This window comes from Piliocolobus tephrosceles, chromosome 7 (assembly GCF_002776525.5).
Source record: "Piliocolobus tephrosceles isolate RC106 chromosome 7, ASM277652v3, whole genome shotgun sequence".
NCBI lineage: Eukaryota > Metazoa > Chordata > Mammalia > Primates > Cercopithecidae > Piliocolobus > Piliocolobus tephrosceles.
In genome coordinates, this window is record NC_045440.1 from 128,084,602 (window position 1) to 128,109,154 (window position 24,553).

Genomic DNA, 24,553 nt, shown 5'->3' on the forward strand with positions numbered 1-24,553 from the left:
ATACCTAAAACTTTACTACTAGAACAGATACCTACATCCAGTATTTAAATTATGTAAAATACTAACCAAGTCTACTTTTTATTTTACGTGTAACTTTTCTAAATAGTTGAAAAAAGGGCAAGACACGAGGGCATCATCTCCTCTCCCGGTGAATAGGATAATGATAATGATCACCAGCATACACATAACGTAGGTTGTTCATGCCAGGTATAATACCAAATGCTTTACGTTCAATATTTTATTTAGCCTTCATAACAACTCTATTAATTAAGTACTATTATCATTCTCATTTTACAGATGAGAAAACTGAAGTCTAGTGAGATAAAAGACCCCAGGTTATAAAGCTACAAAAAATGAAGCAGGGGCTGGACACCAGGTTTGTTATGCCCTAACTATGCTTTTAACTACTATAACATAAACGCAAGGTATTGAATTAAATTTCAGTTTGGAACCATGTCCAAGTAAAAATCACTTCAGTTCTGTCATTCCTAAGTGTGTGTGTGTGTTGTGTGTGTGCATGTGTGTGAATAAACATTAAGACTAAATTACTCATGGCTAACACATGAAAATTTAAGAGCTTAGTATTTTGGAGTCTTCAGAAAACCATTGTTTAAAGTGATTTACCAAGCAGAATGACTCCATAATGAGAAATTAATGTAACTTTTATCTTTTCAGATTATTTGTGAATAATAACAAATACAAGTTTGGAGTTGGAGACTGCAAAACTCATTTAGTCAGCCGTGTCACTTTCCAAAACAAGTTATTCAACTTGGAGGCAGTAGCTAACAAGTGTCCTGACAGCATACTATGGAATTTAACCTTATTTCTTATGTGTATGTGTGGGCTAGCTCTCTGTTTTAAAGCTAATTTAAAGAAGTATCTATTCATTTGCTTACTAGAACTCTCTAAAAAAACCGTAGACATTTTATTACTGTCAAAATTAAAGTATTATCTCCATTATTTGAAGTGGTATACCCAAACTATAAATAGCTACACTTGGTGTCTTTTTGATTATTGCTTAATTCTGACAAATGCTAAATTATATTATAAAATTGATTAAAAGTTGCCTCTTTAGAAGCCTGGTAATTCACATAGGTTTAAAAAAATTTTTTTCAAAGAGGTTTTGCCATTTATCATATATAAGAACTATATATGAGATTTGTGTAACTTAAATTGCTATGAACAGAATATTTGGATATTTTGTTTCAATTAACTTTCTAATATCACAAGTAGACAATTTGTACTCCAAGTGTAGCATTGGCTTGTTCCCTTCTACTCCGCAAAATTTTAACTAAAATTTAGTTAAAAAATAAATCTAAAATTCTCAAGAATAACAAAACAGATGTTACCTTTTTAACACCAGTCTCGACAGCTCTCCCTATTACATCCTGTAAGTCATCTGTAAAAGATAAACTCTGCATTAAGAAAACCCGGCAGACAAAAATTTGACTTTTTTTTAGCTTTTGTGCAAATGGCTATTTGAAGTTTTATATTCGAAATTATAAACTTCTATAGGTAAAAAGACCTTAATTAAACCTCATTATAAATGTTCATGATCATGGTTTATCAATAAATGTGTTTCACTTTGTTTACAGTTTTATCCAAAATGCATAGGGAGTTCTTTTTTTTTTTTTTTTGAGACAGAGTTTTGTTCTTGTTGCCCAGGCTGCAGTGGCATGGTGTCTTGGCTCACTACAACCTCTACCGGCTGGGTTCAAGCGATTCTCGTGCCTCAGCCTCCCAAGTAGCTGGGATTACAGGTGCTTGCCAGCATGCCTGGCTAATTTTTTTGTATTTTTAGTAGAGATGGAGTTTCACCATGTTGGCCAGGCTGGTCTCAAACTCCTGACCTCAGGCGATCTGCCTGCCTTGACCTCCCAAACTGTTGGGATTACAGGCGTGAGCCACCGCACCCAGCCATGAATTCTTTATTATTTCAACTTTAAGAGTGGATTATGTTGCCCAGGCTGGTCTTGAACTCCTGTGCTCAGGCAATCCTCCCGCCTCAGACTCCCAAAGTGGTGGGATTACGGGTGTGAGTCACAAGGCCCAGCTTGGATTATGCTTTTCAAGATCTCCTGAGGCAGAAAATTTGTCTTCAGAGAGAAACTATTCGCCTTAATAAAGGAAATACTTACCTTGATGCTTTTGAACCCCCCTATAAATTCCTCTGAACACAGGGTCAGTCAAGTTGATACCAATATCTGTAGAAAGCAAAAATCACTGATTAATTATTGAGTCTCTAGTTGAAACTTCTACTTAAATAAAACGCTTCTGTTACTAAACTTTTTGTTCACACACTCATCTACTCAAACAATATCCAAGTGCCTATCACTTGTCAACTACTGTGCTAGAAACATGGGATACAAAGATGAATAGGATATAATTCCTGCTTTCAAGAAACCCACTGCAGAATTGGTAAGGCAGACCCATTATCACACAATTATGAAATATTAGAAGTAAACACTGGTACTATGGGACACAGAAGAGGAACACCCAACCTAGTCTGGTGGCTGGCTCAGAAGAGGCTTCCAGAAAGAAGTAATCATTGAACTGCATCTTAAAGGATGAGTGGCTATTATCCAGTGGAATAGAGGTAACTGCAGACAGAGGAAGCAGTGGGAGCAAAGCCCTCAGGATGGGAAAAAGCACAGTGCTTGTAAAGAGCTACAGGCTGTTGCGGCTGCTGGAGAGAAGAACAATTGGCCCTCCGTATCTCTGGGATCTGGAGCTGCAGATTCAGCCAACCACAGGTCAATTGAAAATATTAGAAACTAAAAATAAAAATACAATAAAAAATATATAAATAAAAGTACAGTAAGGTATAAAAACCATTTACATAGCATTTACCTCAAATTAGGTATTTTAAGTAATCTAGACATGATTTAAAGCATACATGAGGGTATGCACAGGTTACAGGCAAACACCATGCCATTTTATGTAAGGGACTTGAACATCCAAGGGTTTTGGTATCTGCAGGAGGTCCTGGAACCAATCTCCTGCCGACACTGAGGGAAGACAGTGTAAGGAAGGGAGGGGTCAGAAGATGCCAGACTCAGCTATGGTACAGACACTTGTTTTTAAAATATTGGATACAACAGGAAGCTCTGTCCTGCTGCAGAATACAAGGGAACATGGGGAACACCAAGATATGAAGTCAAACTGTGATTGATCACAGGCAAGAAGAAAAATGCCCCCGTTATTGAAAATACATATAATTTCGCTTTTAGCAGGAGGAGAATCTCAAAATGTGCGGCGGTGATAGGCAGCTGATTACCAACAGACTCCCTACATTATTTCTGCGAACTTTCAGCTTCTTGGTATGTTCTCATTTTAATTTCTGCCAAGTTGGTCCCCAGGAATGTCTGCTCCACCAGTAAGACACACCTTGAAAGTGAATGGGAGTTTAGAGAATTTAAGAGACAGTGAAGAGAGCATTCCAGGCATTTGAAACAATAGGGGAAAAAGTAAAATGCAGAAAACGACAAAGGTATTTGAGTGCCAACATGTCAACAAAGATGGGTGGGATGTGGTACCCTTTAAAAGGGCTATTAACATACAAACATCATCTAATACTATACATACTGTAGGAGTTTGGTGGAATGGCCCAATCAGGAGAATTACTATCTAGTTTTTTTATAAGTAAGGACAGGAAATTAGATAAAGGGGTCAGACTGAGAAAGGAAACCCAGGGAAGAGAGGAGAGGCCTTTCTGCCTAAAATAAACCTTCGCAGAGGTTTAGTCTACGGTCACCGATCATCACTGATCATTAGGAAAACAGAAATGGTCTGTATCTCTTCTAGACCATTTCCCCTTTGTGCAGTGTTAAGCAAACAATTATTCATAACACTTGTCAAAGACTATGAGGAAGCCTTTATTCAAGAGAGACTACTGATGGCAGGGAAGCTTTTGCGGAAGTGGGAGGGACTGGGCTCAATTTTGAATACAAGGACAAGTGAGGATTTATTGCCACCAAGTAGAATGGGGATCAACAGATGAAAAATTACTAAGAGGAAACATCAAAAGTGAGGGAAGATTCTGGGTTTACTCGACTTGATGGATTTCTGCTGAAGGCAGGCCAGAGTGATAGGATATTCCGCTTGGGGATTTGAGATTTGGGATGGGGGAAATGAGGGATGAGAAAGGTCTATAGGTCCTGGCTGAAGAGGGAAGCAGGTCCTACATCCCAGAATAGTCTCTGGGTTTATCTGGGCAAGCAGAAATGCAGGAAAACTCCTTCGAAAGTCCCTTGACCCAAGTGCAGTGAGAAGCGCTTAAAGGCCACGCAGATGTGGACAGCGGTAATCGCAGCTGACCACCCACCATCCTTCCACACTTTGGCATCATCATAATCTTTTTTTTTTCTTTTTGAGACACAGTCTCACTCTATTGCCCAGGCTACAGTGCAGTGGCACAATCTCGGCTCACTGCAACCTCTGCCTCCCGGATTCACGCAATTCTCCTGTCTCAGCCTCCCAAGTAGCTGGGATTATAGGCGCCCACCACCACACCCAGCTAATTTTTTGTATTTTTAGTAGAGATGGGGTTTCACCATGTTGGACAGGCTGGTCTCGAACTCCTGACCTCAGGAGCTCCCCCCACCTTGGCCTCCCAAAATGCTGGGATTACAGGCATGAGGCACTGAGCCCGGCCAGTCTTGATAAATTCTTGTAGCCTCGCACTGCTGGCCCAGATAGTCACAGCTCACCCACAACAAATAAGTGAGTCTTTCTGAGCCTCAGTTTTCTCACTAGTAGGATGGACATAAACTTTTTCCTTCCAGCAACAAAATGTGGGTCAAGTCCAAAAACGAATATGAAAGCATTTTGCAAATTAAAACTCCTATTAACATGTAATTATTGGGAACAGTGTTATTACAAACACTGTAACATGCCAACAACAAATGGAATTTGAATCAGCTTTAGCCATACTGCCATACCACCTTAAGTGGCTTACAGGTGCTTGCCAGCATGCCTGGCTAATTTCCAGGTGCTTGCCAGCATGCCTGGCTAATTCCCGATCCAAGAATGCATTATCAAATAGCCAAATGTGAGTCAATATGTTTTGAACATTAAGACTCATGATGTAATCACGAAAATAAAGCCACTCAAAATCCTATTTAACTTGTTCAAAACATTCTTATCTATGTTAAGGGATAGTGAGAACAAAAACCTTATATCTGAGAAATGCAAGCACCTTTAAATTATCAGGCCCCGAAAGGCATTTAAAATGTTCACAGCAGTCCATGCTCACTCCCCTTTGAGCTGAGTAATTACTTCTTGAAGCCAATTGCTATGTGGGCTCTAGACTGACGCCAAGTGGCCCTAAAATGCCATACACCCTATAGTTCAACAATACATAGCCAATCACTAACCAATGTTATTTCTGTAAACCAATGAGAATCCCTGATTAACAATTTTTGTAATCGCGCCCCCCCGCCCTTTTGATTCGTCCTTTAAAAACTTGAGCCTCTCTTTTGTTCTCTGGAGCAGTCCCCAAGGCAACTTGGAAGTGTGTCCTGCACTGCAGTCCTCAACTGTTGTGCTTGAATAAACTCTGTAAACTAGATTCTGACCTTTTTGGTTATTTGAGGTTAACAATAGTATATTTTAAATTAAAAGTCTCTGGCTGGGGCGGTAGCCCACGCCTGTAATCCCAGCACTTCAGGAGGCTGAGGTGGGCGGATTATGAGGTCAGAAGATCGAGACCATTCTAGTTACCACAGTGAAAACCCATGTCTACTAAAGAATACAAAAAATTAGCCGGGCGTAGTGGCGAGCGCCTGTAGTCCCAGCTACTCGGGAGACTGAGGCAGAATGGCGTGAACCCAGGAGGCGGAGGTTGCAGTGAGCCGAGATTGTGTCACTGCACTCCAGCCTGGGTGACAGAGCAAGACTCTGTCTCAAAAAAAAAAATTAAAAGTCTCTATTAGACGTATGCCTATTGGCACGTAAACTCAAACAAAGTAGACAAATACTGTATGAAAACCAATGTCCAGCCAGATCTAGCTAAAGATAGTAAGTAGCTTGAAAAGTTAAGAAAGCAAGAGATATGGGTGGGAGGGAATGACAGGAAGAAAAACAAGGCAAAGTGGAAAATTACTACTTCCGATTAGGGGAGAAAAGTGAAGGATTCATACATTCGGTAGCATGTCCCCTACAGAGATCAGTAATGTTTCTTTTTCATTAACTTTCTTCGAATAGCTGGCTTGAAAAGCAGCACCTACTTTATTATTTAAGAGTTCTTCAAATATTGACTTTTAGTTTTCAAAACACAGTGAGAGTAGAAAACGGCACTGTTTGTAACCAGGAGAAAACGAAAACTCTTAAGTTGAAGCCTCAGTGTTTGGGCTCACTGAATCGTGTCACATCACTGTCACCTATGATCTAGGGATACAAAGGGACAGCAAATAGGGCATAATTTGTTTTTTTTAAGATATTGCTAGTCTTTAGATATAACCCTGAGTTTATAGCAAATACAGGGGATTAGAGAACAAGCTCAATGACACTACTATTCAGCAAACACACAAAGCCGGGAGATAGGACTTTCTGTAGGGTGTTGACTTAAAATCATGAGATCTATACATTAGGGAAGAACTTTATTTCTTATACTGAGGTGCAACCTGCAGGCTGGGAAGCAGAGTCTTTGGCTGGGAACAAAAGCAACCATTTCAAGGGAAGAAGCGGGGAACAGGAGTTTTACACTAACTGGGCTGGCTAACGTACATATTTAACAGGTTATAGAAGGAGCTATGCATATTCATGAAAGGTGGACTCATGCATGTATGATAAGCAAACATACATGTTACACAAACCCCATGTTCTCTTGGGGTGGAGACTTAACATTAAAACGCAGTAAAATTAAGCTTTATATGTCAAAAGGTGCACAGCCTGAGTAAACCAGTCAGAACTAGTCTGTGTCTGCTGGTCATTTGTCAGGAAGGAATGCGCAGTGAAACTGGTCAGTTGTCATGTCAAAAGCACAAAAAAGGAGGGGAGTCTGGCTGTGGTGTCAGGTGGTTGGCTGAAGTCAGGAGAGGAGTGAGTCTTGTTTCTGTTCCAGGGCTGGTATCTATTTAACGCTTACAAAGTCTGGTATCAGTTAGTGAGGAATGGGGTGTACTGAGGTGTAACCAACCTCTCATCTCATCATGGCTGGAAAACTTAGCTTTCAAAGTTTTTCTGGGGTCTCCTTGGCCAAGGTGGTATCCATTCAGTCAGTCAGTGGGGCAGGGGGGTGCTTAGAATTTTATTTTTATTTCATGTTTCCCCATTTTAGCCACGATCTGCTGCAGGCAGCACCAACAGCCAAATCTTTTATTTTGTCCCACGTCACTGCCAGGGTGGTGTGGCTACCTGTCCCAGATCCACCCATTCCCTAGGATAGCCAATTGGACATCCTAGATCAGGCAGGAATAGAGAGATGGCATGCACTCATCAACCCATAAGGTATAAGAGATACAAGAGCCAAAAGGAATGGCTACAGAATTAACTTGCCTGTAAGTTCTATGCACTGAACCATCATAATTCTGGTTTCAACCGGAGACTTCTTGCAGTCCTATCATAAGTAATTTGAATGTTAAGAAAGTATGACGGAGACTATGAATATAACAGACACTTAGACAGCAGCTTGAAAGGGATTTCCCAGGCCAGTTGGAAGCCAACTAAATAAATCGTTGAGAGGATTAGCAGTTCATACCTCTTGTAACCATTTAAGCTTGTTTGGATAGTCTTTCTCTAACAGTGTCTTTTTTTTCTGAGACGGTGTCTCACTGTGTTGCCCAGGCTGGAGTGCAGAGGCGCCATCTCGGCTCACTGCAAGCTTCGCCTCCCGGGTTCACACCATTCTCCTGCCTCAGCCTCCTAAGTAGCTTAGACTACAGGTGCCTGTCATCACACCTGGCTAATTTTTTGTACTTTTCCTAGAGACGGGGTCTCACCGTGTTAGTCAGGATGGTCTTGATCTTCTGACCTTATGATCCGTCCACCTCGGCCTCCCAAAGTGCTGGGATTACAGGCGTGAACCACCGTGCCTGGCTTCTAAGAGTTTCTATTTCACCTGAAGTACTTACGTTAACAAGAGGTATGGACCAAACAACTCCTTGTTTGGCTAGGAGAAAATCTATAGCAATTTAATTATCTAATACTACTTGAGCCAAGGAGTTTGGGGATTTTTGTTGAGCTACAAGGCTTTTTGCAGCATCTGCAGCTATCTTGAGGTGGGAAATTAAAAAAAATAAAATTTAAAAGTGAGAGAAATAAGTTTTCCTGTATTAGGCTGACTTGTCCCAGAAGCAGCAACAGGCACATCCCAGACCCAGGAAAAGTCTTAATATTATCTAATGTGCTCTGGAGACTCTCCCAGCACTCCCTCAACATACGGAGAAGAAAAACAAATTTTCCTTTGTTTTATGGTATGAGTTTATAGATTCTTGTTCTCTGTAACTAGTCACTTCAAGTATTTTGTTGTATCTAAGAAGTATAACAAAGGTCATGAGAAGCCTGAGTAGGCCTGAACTACAGCTGCCTGGGCACCATAGTGAAGGTTATGGGACAAGCCCGTGCCTAGGCAAACCTAGATAACGGACGTCTGGGTTGCTTGGCAATGGTCATGAGCAATCCTGAGTTTGTCCTGCCTCTGTACCCCTGCTTTCACACCACTGTAAGCTTGCTTCAAGCTAGCTCACCTCCTTTTGTGAAGTGTGTATTAAAAGTCAAGTGCTGAGAAAAGAGCGGAGCAAGATGGCCGAATAGGAACAGCTCCAGTCTCCATCTCCCAGCGCGAGCGACACAGAAGACCGGTGATTTCTGCATTTTCAACTGAGGTACTGGGGTCATCTGACTCGGGAGTGCTGGACAATCCGTGCGGGTCAGCTGCTGCAGCCTGACCAGCGAGAGCTGAAGCAGGGCGAGGCATCGCCTCATCTGGGAAGTGCGAGGGGGAAGGGAGTCCCTTTTCCTAGCCAGGGGAACTGAGACACACAACACCTGGAAAATCGGGTAACTCCCACCCCAATACTGCGCTATAACACCGGCACACCGGAGAATCTATCCCACACCTGGCCGGGAGGGTCCCACACCCACGGAGCCTCCCTCCTTGCTAACACAGCAGTCTGCCACAATCTAACCGCAAGGCAGCAGCGAGGCTGGGGGAGGGGCGCCCGCCATCGCTGAGGCTTAAGTAGGTAAATAAAGCCGCTGGGAAGCTCGAACTGGGTGGAGCTCACAGCAGCTCAAGGAAACCTGCCTGTCTCTGTAGACTGCGCCTCTGGGGACAGGGCTCAGCTAAAGGAGCAGAAGCCTGTGCAGACGCGAACGACTCTGTCTGACAGCTTTGAAGAGAGCAGTGGATCTCCCAACACGGAGGTTGAGATCTGAGAAGGGGCAGGCTGCCTGCTGAAGTGGGTCCCTGACCCCTGAGTAGCCTAACTGGGAGACATCCCCCACTAGGGGCAGTCTGACACCCCACACCTCACAGGGTGGAGTACACCCCTGAGAGGAAGCTTCCAAAGCAAGAATCAGACAGGTGCACTCGCTGTTCAGCAATATTCTGTCTTCTGCAACCTCTGCTGCTGATACCCAGGCAAACAGGGTCTGGAGTGGACCTCAAGCAATCTCCAACAGACCTATAGCTGAGGGTCCTGACTGTCAGAAGGAAAACTATCAAACAGGAAGGACACCTATACCAAAACCCCATCAGTACATCACCATCATCAAAGACCAGAGACAGATAAAACCACAAAGATAGGGAAAAAGCAGGGCAGAAAAGCTGGAAATTCAAAAAATAAGAGCGCATCTCCTCCTGCAAAGGAGCACAGCCCATCGCCAGCAACGGATCAAAGCTGGTCAGAGAATGATTTTGATGAGATGAGAGAAGGCTTCAGTCCATCAAACCTCTCAGAGCTAAAGGAGGAATTACGTACCCAGCGCAAAGAAACTAAAAATCTTGAAAAAAGAGTGGAAGAATTGACAGCTAGACTAATTAATGCAGAGAAGGTCATAAACGAAATAACAGAGATGAAAACCATGACACGAGAAATACGTGACAAATGCACAAGCTTCAGCAACCGACTCGATCAACTGGAAGAAAGAGTATCAGCGATGGAGGATCAAATGAATGAAATGAAGCGAGAAGAGAAACCAAAAGAAAAAAGAAGAAAAAGAAATGAACAAAGCCTGCAAAAAGTATGGGATTATGTCAAAAGACCAAATCTACGTCTGATTGGGGTGCCTGAAAGTGAGGGGGAAAATGGAACCAAATTGGAAAACACTCTACAGGATATCATCCAGGAGAACTTCCCCAACCTAGCAGGGCAGGCCAACATTCAAATTCAGGAAATACAGAGAACGCCACAAAAATACTCCTCCAGAAGAGCAACTCCAAGACACATAATTGCCAGATTCACCAAAGTTGAAATGAAGGAAAAAATCTTAAGGGCAGCCAGAGAGAAAGGTCGGGTTACCCACAAAGGGAAGCCCATCAGACTGACAGCAGATCTCTCGGCAGAAACTCTACAAGCCAGAAGAGAGTGGGGGCCAATATTCAACGTTCTTAAAGAAAAGAATTTTAAACCCAGAATTTCATATCCAGCCAAACTAAGTTTCATAAGTGAAGGAGAAATAAAATTCTTTACAGATAAGCAAATGCTTAGAGATTTTGTCACCACCAGGCCTGCCTTACAAGAGACCCTGAAGGAAGCCCTAAACATGGAAAGGAACAACAGGTACCAGCCATTGCAAAAACATGCCAAAATGTAAAGACCATCGAGGCTAGGAAGAAACTGCATCAACTAATGAGCAAAATAACCAGTTAATATCATAATGGCAGGATCAAGTTCACACACAACAATATTAACCTTAAATGTAAATGGACTAAATGCTCCAATGAAAAGACACAGACTGGCAAACTGGATAAAGAGTCAAGACCCATCAGTCTGCTGTCTTCAGGAGACCCATCTCACATGCAGAGACATACATAGGCTGAAAATAAAGGGATGGAGGAAGATCTACCAAGCAAATGGAGAACAAAAAAAAGCAGGGGTTGCAATCCTAGTCTCTGATAAAACAGACTTTAAACCATCAAAGATCAAAAGAGACAAAGAAGGCCATTACATAATGGTAAAGGGATCAATTCAACAGGAAGAGCTAACTATCCTAAATATATATGCACCCAATACAGGAGGACCCAGATTCATAAAGCAAGTCCTTAGAGACTTACAAAGAGACTTAGACTCCCATACAATAATAATGGGAGACTTCAACACTCCACTGTCAACATTAGACAGATCAACGAGACAGAAAGTTAACAAGGATATCCAGAAATTGAACTCATCTCTGCACCAAGCGGACCTCATAGACATCTATAGAACTCTCCACCCCAAGTCAACAGAATATACATTCTTCTCAGCACCACATCGCACTTATTCCAAAATTGACCACATAATTGGAAGTAAAGCACTCCTCAGCAAATGTAAAAGAACAGAAATTATAACAAACTGTCTCTCAGACCACAGTGCAATCAAACTAGAACTCAGGACTAAGAAACTCAATCAAAACCGCTCAACTACATGGAAACTGAACAACCTGCTCCTGAATGACTACTGGGTACATAACGAAATGAAAGCAGAAATAAAGATGTTCTTTGAAACCAATGAGAACAAAGATACAACATACCAGAATCTCTGGGACACATTTAAAGCAGTGTGTAGAGGGAAATTTATAGCACTAAGTGCCCACAAGAGAAAGCAGGAAAGATCTAAAATTGACACTCTAACATCACAATTAAACGAACTAGAGAGGCAAGAGCAAACACATTCAAAAGCTAGCAGAAGGCAAGAAATAACTAAGATCAGAGCAGAACTGAAGGAGATAGAGACACAAAAAACCCTCCAAAAAATCAATGAATCCAGGAGTTGGTTTTTTGAAAAGATCAACAAAATTGACAGACCACTAAAAAGGCTAATAAAGAAGAAAAGAGAGAGGAATCAAATAGACGCAATAAAAAATGATAAAGGGGATATCACCACCGACCCCACAGAAATACAAACTACCATCAGAGAATACTATAAACACCTCTATGCAAATCAACTAGAAAATCTAGAAGAAATGGATAATTTCCTGGACACTTACACTCTCCCAAGACTAAACCAGGAAGAAGTTGAATCCCTGAATAGACCAATAGCAGGCTCTGAAATTGAGGCAACAATTAATAGCCTACCCACCAAAAAAAGCCCAGGACCAGATGGATTCACAGCTGAATTCTACCAGAGGTACAAGGAGGAGCTGGTACCATTCCTTCTGAAACTATTCCAATCAATAGAAAAAGAGGGAATCCTCCCTAACTCATTTTATGAGGCCAACATCATCCTGATACCAAAGCCTGGCAGAGACACAACAAAAAAAGAGAATTTTAGACCAATCTCCCTGATGAACATCGATGCAAAAATCCTCAATAAAATACTGGCAAACCGGATTCAGCAGCACATCAAAAAGCTTATCCACCATGATCAAGTGGGCTTCATCCCTGGGATGCAAGGCTGGTTCAACATTCGCAAATCAATCAACGTAATCCAGCATATCAACAGAACCAAAGACAAGAACCACATGATTATCTCAATAGATGCAGAAAAGGCTTTTGACAAAATTCAACAGCCCTTCATGCTAAAAACGCTCAATAAACTAGGTATTGATGGAACGTACCTCAAAATAATAAGAGCTTTTTATGACAAACCCACAGCTAATATCATACTGAATGGGCAAAAACTGGAAAAATTCCCTTTGAAAACTGGCACAAGACAGGGATGCCGTCTCTCACCACTCCTATTCAACATAGTGTTGGAAGTTCTGGCTAGGGCAATCAGGCAAGAGAAAGAAATCAAGGGTATTCAGTTAGGAAAAGAAAAAGTCAAATTGTCCCTGTTTGCAGATGACATGATTGTATATTTAGAAAACCCCATCGTCTCAGCCCAAAATCTTCTTAAGCTGATAAGCAACTTCAGCAAAGTCTCAGGATACAAAATTAATGTGCAAAAATCACAAGCATTCTTATACACCAGGAACAGACAAGCAGAGAACCAAATCAGGAATGAACTTCCATTCACAATTGCTTCAAAGAGAATAAAATACCTAGGAATCCAACTTACAAGGGATGTAAAGGACCTCTTCAAGGAGAACTACAAACCACTGCTCAGTGAAATCAAAGAGGACACAAACAAATGGAAGAACATACCATGCTCATGGATAGGAAGAATCAATATCGTGAAAATGGCCATACTGCCCAAGGTTATTTATAGATTCAATGCCATCCCCATCAAGCTACCAATGAGTTTCTTCACCGAATTGGAAAAAACTGCTTTAAAGTTCATATGGAACCAAAAAAGAGCCCGTATTGCCAAGACAATCCTAAGTCAAAAGGACAAAGCCGGAGGCGTCACGCTACCTGACTTCAAACTATACTACAAGGCTACAGTAACCAAAATAGCATGGCACTGGTACCAAAACAGAGATATAGACCAATGGAACAGAACGGAGTCCTCAGAAATAATGCCACACATCTACAACCATCTGATCTTTGACAAACCTGACAAAAACAAGAAATGGGGAAAGGATTCCCTATTTAATAAATGGTGCTGGGAAAATTGGCTAGCCATAAGTAGAAAGCTGAAACTGGATCCTTTCCTTACTCCTTATACGAAGATTAATTCAAGATGGATTAGAGACTTAAATGTTAGACCTAATACCATAAAAACCCTAGAAGAAAATCTAGGTAGTACCATTCAGGACATAGGCATGGGCGAGGACTTCATGTCTAAAACACCAAAAGCTATGGCAGCAAAAGCCAAAATTGACAAATGGGATCTAATTAAACTAAAGAGCTTCTGCACAACAAAAGAAACTACCATCAGAGTGAACAGGCAACCTACAGAATGGGAGAACATTTTTGCAATCTACTCATCTGACAAAGGGCTAATTTCCAGAATCTACAAAGAACTCAAACAAATATACAAGAAAAAAACAAACAACCCCACCAAAAAGTGGGGAAAGGATATGAACAGACATTTCTCAAAAGAAGACATTCATACAGCCAACAGACACATGAAAAAATGCTCATCATCACTCGCCATCAGAGAAATGCAAATCAAAACCACAATGAGATACCATGTCACACCAGTTAGAATGGCAATCATTAAAAAATCAGGAAACAACAGGTGTTGGAGAGGATGTGGAGAAATAGGAACACTTTTACACTGTTGGTGGGATTGTAAACTAGTTCAACCATTATGGAAAACAGTATGGCGATTCCTCAAGGATCTAGAACTAGATGTACCATATGACCCAGCCATCCCACTACTGGGTATATACCCAAAGGATTATAAATTATGCTACTACAAAGACACATGCACACGTATGTTTATTGCGGCACTATTCACAATAGCAAAGACTTGGAATCAACCCAAATGTCCATCAGTGACAGACTGGATTAAGAAAATGTGGCACATATACACCATGGAATACTATGCAGCCATAAAAAAGGATGAGTTTGCATCCTTTGTAGGGACATGGATGCAGCTGGAAACCATCATTCTTAGCAAATTATCACAAGAAGAGAAAACCAAACACCGCATGTTCTCACTCATAGGTGGGAACTGAACAATGAGCTCACTTGGACTCGGGAAGGGGAACATCACACAATGGGGCCTATCATGGGGAGGGGGGAGGGGGGAGGGATTGCATTGGGGAGTTATACCTGATATAAATGATGAATTGATGGGTGCTGACGAGTTGATGGGTGCAGCACACCAACATGGCACATGTATACATATGTAACAAACCTGCACGTTATGCACATGTACCCTAGAACTTAAAGTATAATAAAAAAAAAAAAAAAAAAGTCAAGTGCTGGCTTTGTTCCGGGCTCAGTCTTTGGACATGAGTTTGCTGGGCCTGAGTGCACTCAATAAAAGATTCTCCTGTTTCAGCCCGAGGTCTCTCTCATCCCCCTAAATCCTGCAACAATCTGACTAATAGTGGCGGAGACTTTTCAAATATCCTTATTGACATAAATCCCAACACTTGGAATTAATGTTCCCAGGATGCTTTGATCTGTATCATCTTCATACCCTGCCAATACAGACCTTTGAGTTTAATAATGGAGAGAAAGGGGGTCCTTCTGTAAGTCTGTGGAAGGATATGGGGGTTACAAAATATCCCAGCAAGCAGGAACCTTCTAACTGTAGGCTGTCAAGGCAACAGTATGCCCAAAGCTGTGCAGGTGGATCAGACCCTATGCCACATACAAACACAGAGCCTGAATGCGGGGCACAAGTGATACTCCTGAGGGTGTCTTAATTAGCAGATGCATTCATGAGGAGCGCTGACATCACCAAACTGAACCATGGGCCATTTCTCTTGCAAGCTTTCCAGAATCCACTCACTTATTTTAAATGTAAATATTGTGGGTACTGTAGGGATATATTTTTAACTTTATTTATCTGATGTAGATGACACTTGTCTATCCAGTAGTTCTTAGGTCAAGAAGGTCCCCTGGTAGGCCGGGTGAGGTGCTCACGCCCGTAATCCCAGCACTCCGGGAAGCTGAGGCAGGTGGATCACTTGAGGTCAGGAGTTTAAGAACAGCCTGGCCAACATGGTGAAATCCAGTCTCTACTAAAAATACAAACATTAGCTGGGCATGGTGGCAGGTGCCTGTAATCCCAGCTCTTGGGATGCTGAGGCAGGAGAGTTGCTTGAACCCAGGAGGCAGAGGTTACCGTGAGCTCAGATCTCACCACTGCACTCCAGCCTGGGTAACAGAGCAAGACTCAGTCTCAAAAAAAAAAAAACCCACAAAACAAAAAAGCCAAAGAACAACAAACACAACAACAAAGAAGGTCCCATGGTAAAGAATGGGTTTCCAATTATAAAAACACAGGACAAACCAAAACAAAGGGTGACAATATCTGGGCTTTGAAGCAATTGGACCTGGAAAGTCAACAGGGAAAGGGGTTGGTCTGGGTAAGTGGTGACATTAGGGACATCTGAGAAGTCAGTGACAGATATTACCAATGGCACATATCTATCATGAATGGATAAGGGAAATTGTTGGCAAATCCAGCAATCCAACAAGTTTCCTTCTACTAGCAACATTTGGGACAGCTTAACTAAAGTGTTATCATCCCATTCTCTGCATTGAGACAAGACAGAGGGGGAAAGGGGACAGTATGTGTATAAGAGTAAAAGGAATGGAGGGAACAGCCATTTAACAATTCAGAAAACTGAACCAAGGGAAAAACCATAAATCCCACAGAAATCCAAGGGGATTCTCTGACAAACTTTAGGGACTGACCTTAAGTAAGAGAATACCTCACTACAGGAACAGAACAATGGTGTCCTCAGGAGTGGGGGTCACAAGCCCTGCTCAGTTCTGATAAAGACAGGAAGAGGAAGCACACAGGTAGCTACTAAACATTGAAGTTACCTAGTAGAAAGGCATGGAACAAATCCTATTAGTTTAGATAGAGGCAAATTATTAAGTGAGACCCAGTGTCTTTGAATACAGTCCTGGCCCTGGGTCTCACAAAAGCAGTTTATGTGGACTATTGCCTTTTTCTGGGTCTAGAGATAGGCTTTGGTTAACTGAAGTCTCGTGTAGAGACCGGCACCAACTTCCAAGTTTCAGCAGGGGTTGTTTTCAGATAAGACATGTGTGACTAGGAGTCAGGTCTCTGTAACTTAGCAGTACAGGGATGAATTAATAGCACCCATCCAGTAGGCTGGAGGAAGTATTTTAACTGATGTCTCTTCTACTACTTGTCATCAGCAAGCTGGAGGTAGTAATACTGGAGTTTATGGCCTGTCTGGGAAGCTGTAAAAAGATTCTACAACCTGCAGTGATTGATCTTTACAGCTTTAACAAGCCCCTGGCAATAAGCCTAAAGTTCCCTCCTGTAATTGGGCAGGAGAAAGTATTTCCTGGTCTAAGTGCACAGACCAACCAGTAACAATTTCAAAAGGGGAGAGCTGACATTTACTGGTGGGAGTGGACTGCAGAATCAGTAACGCTAATGGGAGAGCTTTCGGCCAGGAAAGGTTAAGTTTGTGTAACTTTTGCCAGCTGGTTTTCAATGATCCCATTAGATTGTTCAATTAGCCCAGAGGACTGCGGGGAGCAGGCACAGTGAAAGTGCTGTAAAAGGGCACATTTAAAAAACTTGTTCTAATATTTGGCAGGTAAAATGTGTGCCTCTATCACTGTGGAATTCAGTGGGAACACCTTGAGAGGAATGGTTTTTCTCAAGCAGCATTTCGGCCACCACCATGGCTGTTGCTTGTTTACAGGTGGCAGACTTACCTCAATGAAAATACATCATCAACCATTAGAAGAATAAAATTTAATCTGTGGGATGGTGGCAACCAAATGAAATCAAGTTGTCACATGGTTAAGGGACCCTAGGGGAGAGGAAATTGTCCTGGAGTGAGCCTCAGGAGTTCACCTGGGTTATACTGAGGGTAGATTTTGCAAAGTTTATCTAGCTGAGGGGCAAGAGCTGGAGAGAGTCACCAACAGTAGCACTGTCTACCCTGCTGAATCATTTTGTCTGGATTCCAATGGATTAGATTACATATAAAGGTTGTTTGTCTTTGCAGGGTGCTGGGTAGGACTGGATGTCCATTTGGACCTTCCTGTAATTTTGTCTGGGGATTGGAAGTGCAATTTTGTTTAATCCATTTCCCTCTTTCAGACTCCAAGACTGTCTTTTGTGAAAATGAGTCTGCAAAGGTCTTCAGATGGGGAGGAGAGCAAGGAAGAAGAGCAAGGGGAGGAGGAGAAGAAGTGGGTTGAATACATGTAACTTGGCAAGGAGCCACTTGCAGGGTGGCAGCTTTAGCTGCGGCATCCACTAGGAGGTTGCCTTCGGTGTCTTCTGTCTTGTCAGAGAAACGTCCCTGGACGATGATAACAGTTAGGGCTCAATGAGCCTGAATGGCATCTAAGAGAAACAAAACAGTCTTTGTTTTTGTTTTTTTTCTGAGACAGAGTCTCACTCTGTCACCCAGGCTGGAGTGCAGTGGTGCGATCTCAGCTCAACGCAACCTCCACCTCCCAGGCTCAAGTGATTCTCCTGCCTCAGCCTCCCTCGTAGTTGGGCTTACAGGTGCGTGCCGCCACGTCTGGCTAATTTTTGTGTTGTTTATAGAGACGAGGCTTCACCATGTCTCCACAGGTGAAAGCCCCCTAAACTTGGTCAGGCTGGTCTTGAACTCCTGACCTCAAGTAATCTACCTGCCTCAGCTCCCAAAGTGCTAGTATTACAGGCGTGAGCCACTGCACCCGGCCTAGTCTTTGTTCTTAAAAGGTTGTCCAGAGGAAGTAAAAAAAAACCTCTTTGTTTCTAGAGCATGCTAAAATCACGGGCAACTCCAAAGACATACAAGCTGTCTGTATAAATATTAGCCATTTCATCCCTGGCCAGAGGCACGCCCAAGTGAGGGGATGCTAATTCTGCTTGTTGGGCAGATCGGGCAGGTGGCTGGGGGCCTGATTCAATGGTTCCCATCAGAGACCACCACATAGGCTGCACAATGGAAGCCAGCAGAATTTTTCAGAAAGGATCCATCAGTGGGTAAGGGGGTCTCCCTTAAGTCTATATAGGTGAGAGAAGGGTGTCTGTAAAGACAACGCAGTCTTTGGGTGCATAAATCTCCTCTTAAAGGCAAAACGGGGTCAGGCGCGGTGGCTCACGCCTGTAATCCCAGCACTTTGGGAGGCTGAGGCTGGCGGATCATGAGGTCAGGCAATCAAGACCATCCTGGCAACAAGGTGAAACCTTGTCTCTACTAAAAATACAAACAATTATCCGGGCATGGTGGTGGGTGCCTGTAGTCCCAGCTACTCAGGAGAATGGCGTGAACCCGGAAGGTGGAGCTTGCAGTGAGCCAAGATGGCGCCACTGCACTCCAGCCTGGGCGACAGAGTGAGACTCTGTCTCCAAAAAAAAAAAAAAGCAAAACGGTAGTTACATTAAGGAGGTTACAATAAATTATGGTTAGGTTAGAAGAGGAGGAGAAAAGTATCTCATAGGAGGTCAATCAACTGGCTTAAAGATGCTGAGTGAGGGGACAGGTGCAAAGGGCCTAAATCGAATGAGAAACATATACAATGAAAGGGGAATCTCAGGAGTATTTTTTTGGTAGCCTTGATGAGGGCTGAGGGGGTGGTGACTGCCCTTGGTACAGGAAGGAATGCCTCGTGAAACTGGTCAGCTGTCATGGTGAAACTGCAAAAAAGGAGGGGAGGCTGGTCACAATGTCAGGCAGTTGGCTGAAGTCAGCAGAGGAGCAAGTCTTCCATTCTTTGTTTTTCCAGGGCTGGTTTCTGTTTAACTTTTAGGAAAAGTCTGGTATTCGTTAGTAAGGAAGGAGACCATGACCATCTTATCATGTTTGGGAATTTGTTTTTCATGTTTTTCTGGAGTCTACTTGGCCAAAGAGGGGGGGTCTGTTCAGCCAGTTTAGGGGGCTTAGAATTTTATTTTTATTTCACAGGGACAATTAGCCCAGCTGCTTTGGCAAGTCAGTGCCATTAAAAAAAGAAATGCGCTAGATCAAGGGGTTGGTAAACTAAGGCCCACAAGCCACTGCCTACTATTGTTTGCCTCTCAGCTAAGAATGACTTTACATTTTTAAATAGTTGAAGAAAATCAAAATAATATTTTGTGACACATCAAAATTATAAGAACTTCAAGTTTCAGTGACCATAAGTTTTACTGGAACATGGCCATACCTACTTACACACTGTCTATCACCAGCTTTTGAATGACAAGGTGTGAGATAGGAAAACTGTATTCTCATACCCACAATACTCTGAATACTTCATTTTTTTTTTTTTTTAAGTAGAGATGGGTCTCACTTTGTTGCCCAGGCTGGTCTTGAACTCCTGGGCTCCAGCAGTCCTCCCGCCTTGGCCTCCCAAAGTGCTCGGATTACAGGTGTGAGGATTCACTTCTGACGTCACGTAGGTGTGGGGTTTCCTCTCCCAACAACCAATTCTCTGACACCAGCTAGGTGACCTACAACTTAACTCAATTCTCACACTATCTACCTGGAGATAACATCAGACGGCAGAAGTCAAGGGCTCAGTCCCACAAGACTCCTCCCATTCCAGATGCCAATTACAAGCAGTAGGTTCCCAGGTTACCTACAACTTGTCCAACGTGGCTACAATCAGAGGTTCCCACAACCCCCTTTTCAGGTTTGATCATTTGCTAGAGCAGCTCACGGAACTTAGGAAAGCACTTTACTTATTACCCATTCATTATAAAAAGATGCAGCTCAAAAACGACCATGTGGAAGAGACACATAGAGACATGTATGGGTTTTTACAGAGGCTTCACCATGTAGGTATGATTGATTAAATCACTGGCTATTAGTGAACAACTCAACCTTCAGTTCCTCTCCCCTTCCCCAGAGGTGGGAGTGGGTGGGAGGGACTGAAACTTCCAACTCTCTAATCACATGATTGGTTTTCCTAGGCAAACCCCCATCCTGAGGCTATCCAGGAGCCCCCAGTCATCAGTCATCTTAGTAGCATACAAAAAGACAGCACTTAGGAGATTCCAAAGGTTTCAGGAGTTGTGCACAAAGGAATGGGAGCAGAGAACAAATATGTATTTATAATTACATCACAGTACACACAAGGGCACAGTTGAACAGCTGCAATGAGATCACATGACCCTCAAAGTCTAAAATATTTACTATATGGCCCTTTAAAGAAAAAGTTTGCAAACTTCTGCACTTGATTTAAAAACTTAAGGAACAACCAAATGTGTGGCTCTAAATGGGATACTATTTTGGACATGACCACCAATGGATTTTTGGAACAACAGGAAAAGTTTGAGTATGGTTTTGGTATTAGTTAAGATGAAAATTTCCTGAAATAGAAAGGTGGAGACTGTGATTGAAAAAAGCAGATTACAAAAGAGTAGCCTCAGTATGATCTTATTTTGTTTGGTATGCCTACAGAAGATCTGGAAAGATAGATATGGAGGTGTTATGTGTGATTTGGAGGAACTATATTAATTTGCTTTTGCATTGCTATAAAGGAACACCTGAGACTGGGTAATTTATAAAGAAAAGAGGTTTATTTGGCTCATGGTTCTGCAGGTTGTACAAGATGCATGACACCAGCATCTGCTGCTTTTGGGAGGATCTCAGTAAGTTTCCAACCCTGGTGGAAAGGAAAGGGGAACCAGTGTGAACTCATTACCACAGGGAGGTCATCAAGCCTTTTCTGAGGGGTCCACCCCTATGAGATGGATGGTGGGAAGTGACCCAAACACCTCCCACTGGACCCACCCCAACGTTGGACAGCAAATTTTAACATGAGATTTGGAGGGGACAAATATCTAAACGATATCAGGAATGGAATGTGATGTTTTTATTTTCACTGTTGTTTGTATTTTGCATTTTCTTCTTGCACAGATATTTCTTGTTTTTTTGTGTACTGTGTAGTCTAAGATCAATGCAGTAGACATTTTGGCATATAACAGTTGCAGGTAGAAGTACTTTTGAGAGTGGAAGAGTTTGTAAATAACACCCAAGGAACAGAATATAAAAAATTCCACTTGTGGAGAAAGAAAAGAGTATAAGTTGGGCTAAAGAAATTCTCATGCTGGCCAGTGGCTCCACGTGTAATCCCAGAACTTTGGGAGGTGGAGGTGGAAGGACTGCTTAAGGCCAGCAATTCAAGACCAACCTGAGCAACATAGCAAGACACTGTCTCTACAAAAAAAAATTAGCCTGGTGTGGTGGTGAGCTCCTCTAGTCTCAGCTACTTGGGAGGATGAGGCAGGAAGATCACTTGAGCCCAGGAGGTCAATGCGGGAGCCATGATCTAAGCCACTATACTCCAGCCTAGGTGACAGAGCAAGACCCTGTCCCAAAACAAACAAAAACTCCCACTGTTGGGGTATAGTTCTAAGGGGCAGTCACTTGTTATGCAAGTAGAAAAGAGAAATGTAGAAAGAATTATAATGGTCAGCTGTCTTAAACCAAAATCTAAGGTAATTTTCATAATACTGGTTTAATTGTTCATGCAATTGTCCCATGTGAAGCTTGTTCGTGGACCAATCTTCCAGAGATTTAATATGGTGTTTTTCAAAGTATTTGTTCAGAACTCATTATTAGGCTAAGAAGTTAGTCTAGCGATTCCTGGACAGAATTTTTTTAAATGACACAAACTGAAAGATTAAATATCAGAGTAAGTCATATACCAAGGATAGAATGCATAATACGATCTCATTTCTGTTTTAAAAAGGAAAAAAAAAATAACCTTGATATGTTGTATTTTTATGAATATGCATAACAATCTATTAAAAAATTAGGGAAGGCTATACTTTAAACTTTTAATATGGTTACTTTAGGAGAGCGGGGCTAAAGGAGACCATGCAGAAAAAAATTTATTCCAATTATTTATTCCAATAAAGTTACCTTCTCTAAGAAGTCTTTTCTTGCTTATTTTATCTGGTGCTAATCCCTTTACTAATTTTCTTATCACCTTAGCACTAAAGCCACTCATTCATACTTCCCCAGTCATTGTACTACACCCCTAGGAAAAAAATATAAATACCATACCAGAGTATCTGCCTTAAGAGTTTGATCTAGTGGGAAAGACAGACTCATATTTAATTATAAATAATGTGGTATAAGTTTTAAGGAGTAAGTAGGCAGACAGGCAACAGGGCAGGTAGGCAGACAGGCAACAGGGTTGGTAGGCAGAGGGAATATTTTGGCCCCAAACTGCCACTCTAAAACCTTGTCAGAGGTAACAAACAGCATGCACAAGTGTTTATAGAGCAGTCCAGGGATGGGCTAGAAAAGTGGGCAGGACTGGACAACAGAAGGGCTTTGTATGGTCTGAAAGTACTTAGACTATCCTGAGGAGAATGAGAAATTCGAAGCAAAAGAAACATGTAGCTGATTTAAGTTCTAGATACACCAAAATGGAGTCTACATGAAGGACGGATTTAAGACATTAATTTGAGGCAGGGATTTAGTTGTATAACATAAACACACTTTTAAAAAGTTATGGCCGGCGCGGTGGCTCAAGCCTGTAATCCCAGCACTTTGGGAGGCCGAGACGGGCGGATCACAAGGTCAGGAGATCGAGACCATCCTGGCTAACACGGTGAAACCCCCGTCTCTACTAAAAATACAAAAAATTAGCCGGGCGAGGTGGCGGGCGCCTGTAGTCCCAGCTACTCGGGAGGCTGAGGCAGGAGAATGGCGCGAACCCGGGAGGCGGAGCTTGCAGTGAGCTGAGATCCAGCCACTGCACTCCAGCCTGGGCGACAGAGCGAGACTCCGTCTCAGAAAAAAAAAAAAAAAAAGAAAGAAAAAGTGATGTGGCCTTTCTTTATGGAGTACTTCATGGCTCTTTATTCCATCTCTCTCATCAATTATATCAAACGTTAGGATGGAAAGGCTAAGACACGGCAATGTCTTATTTGAGGACCCCTCCCCAAATCCCTACTCCAAGCTTTCCCACAGCAATTTCAAAACCTTTTTCCTGGCACTTAACATATTCTTCCCTGCATTTGCTTTTGACTGTACAGTACATAGGTCTTAGGTCTCCAGTCTGAAAACTGGCACCACTAGATTTTACAGTTCCACAGGACTTAGCACAATGTCTTTGAAAAAAAATACTGCTTAAATAACTATCAGATGTAAATGTATAATCCTTATCTCTTGATTGCCAGACCACATTCCCAATTGCCCAGATATCTCTACCTGGATGTCCTATAATTATCTCAAACTTAACCTAATCCAAATGGACCTGGGTACCTCTCCTCACCGCCAAACTAGTCATGCTTCCATTTCATATTTCAGTATTTTTCCAAACCCTGAGTCATCTTTGTTCACTCTCTACTACCGGCCATGAACACTCAGCTGCTAAATGCTGCACACATCTCTTCCATTTCTCTCTCTTTTCCATTACCCTAGTTTAAGTCTTGAAATGATTCCCTACCTCTCCCTATTTCCCACAAAAGCTACATATGAGCTATCAACATTACCGTGCTAAAGCAGAGGTGTGATCACTGTCATTTCCCACCTTCAAGTAGCTGGAAACCCCACAAAGACGAGGACCATGCCCATTTAAATCCCGGCAGCATTCTCGCTCTCTTGTTCTACCGATGCTGACTGACTCATTGTACTTGCCAAGTACATAATTTTTTTCTCCCCACTACTTGTGTTCTCTAATTTCTCCACTAGATGGTGATGACCGTAGAACTGAGAGCTTTGTGCCCTGTGTTTCTAGGCCAGTGCCAGGCCCACTTGAGGCGCTCATTAACTATGATATGAACGAATGAAAGGTTGAGTGAATTGGTCCCTAGAAGGGGTCATCCTCTGCCAAGGCAGAGGGGAGGGGCCGGGAGGTGCACGTGGGATGAATGGGAACACAGTGATTGGCCTTTTTGGAGTTTTTTCTCTTTTTTAAAAACAGAATATATTACAGATGTTGAAAAGAGCACAAAAATCGTAACTGTAGGGCTTG

General features: G+C 42.3%; 1 protein-coding gene across 5 annotated transcripts in view; it reads right to left on the reverse strand.

Annotated features, from left to right (window-relative positions):
• TATDN1 (TatD DNase domain containing 1) overlaps nt 1-7,557 on the reverse strand; it is a 37,866-nt gene extending 30,309 nt beyond the window's left edge. Inside the window, exons 1-3 of one of the 5 annotated variants that reach the window (XM_026454586.1) lie at nt 7,498-7,557; nt 2,139-2,204; nt 1,350-1,399 (exon numbers count right to left, since the gene is read on the reverse strand). In XM_026454586.1, coding sequence (XP_026310371.1) covers nt 1,350-1,399; nt 2,139-2,204; nt 7,498-7,525 — 144 coding nt within the window. In that variant the 5' untranslated portion in view covers nt 7,526-7,557. Of the gene's footprint in view, nt 1-1,349; nt 1,400-2,138; nt 2,205-2,501; nt 2,613-7,497 lie in introns of those variants that run through there. The other 4 variants (XM_026454588.2, XM_026454587.2, XM_023224280.1 and 1 more) reach the window with 4 other exon arrangements.
• Nucleotides 7,558-24,553: the final 16,996 nt, after the last annotated feature.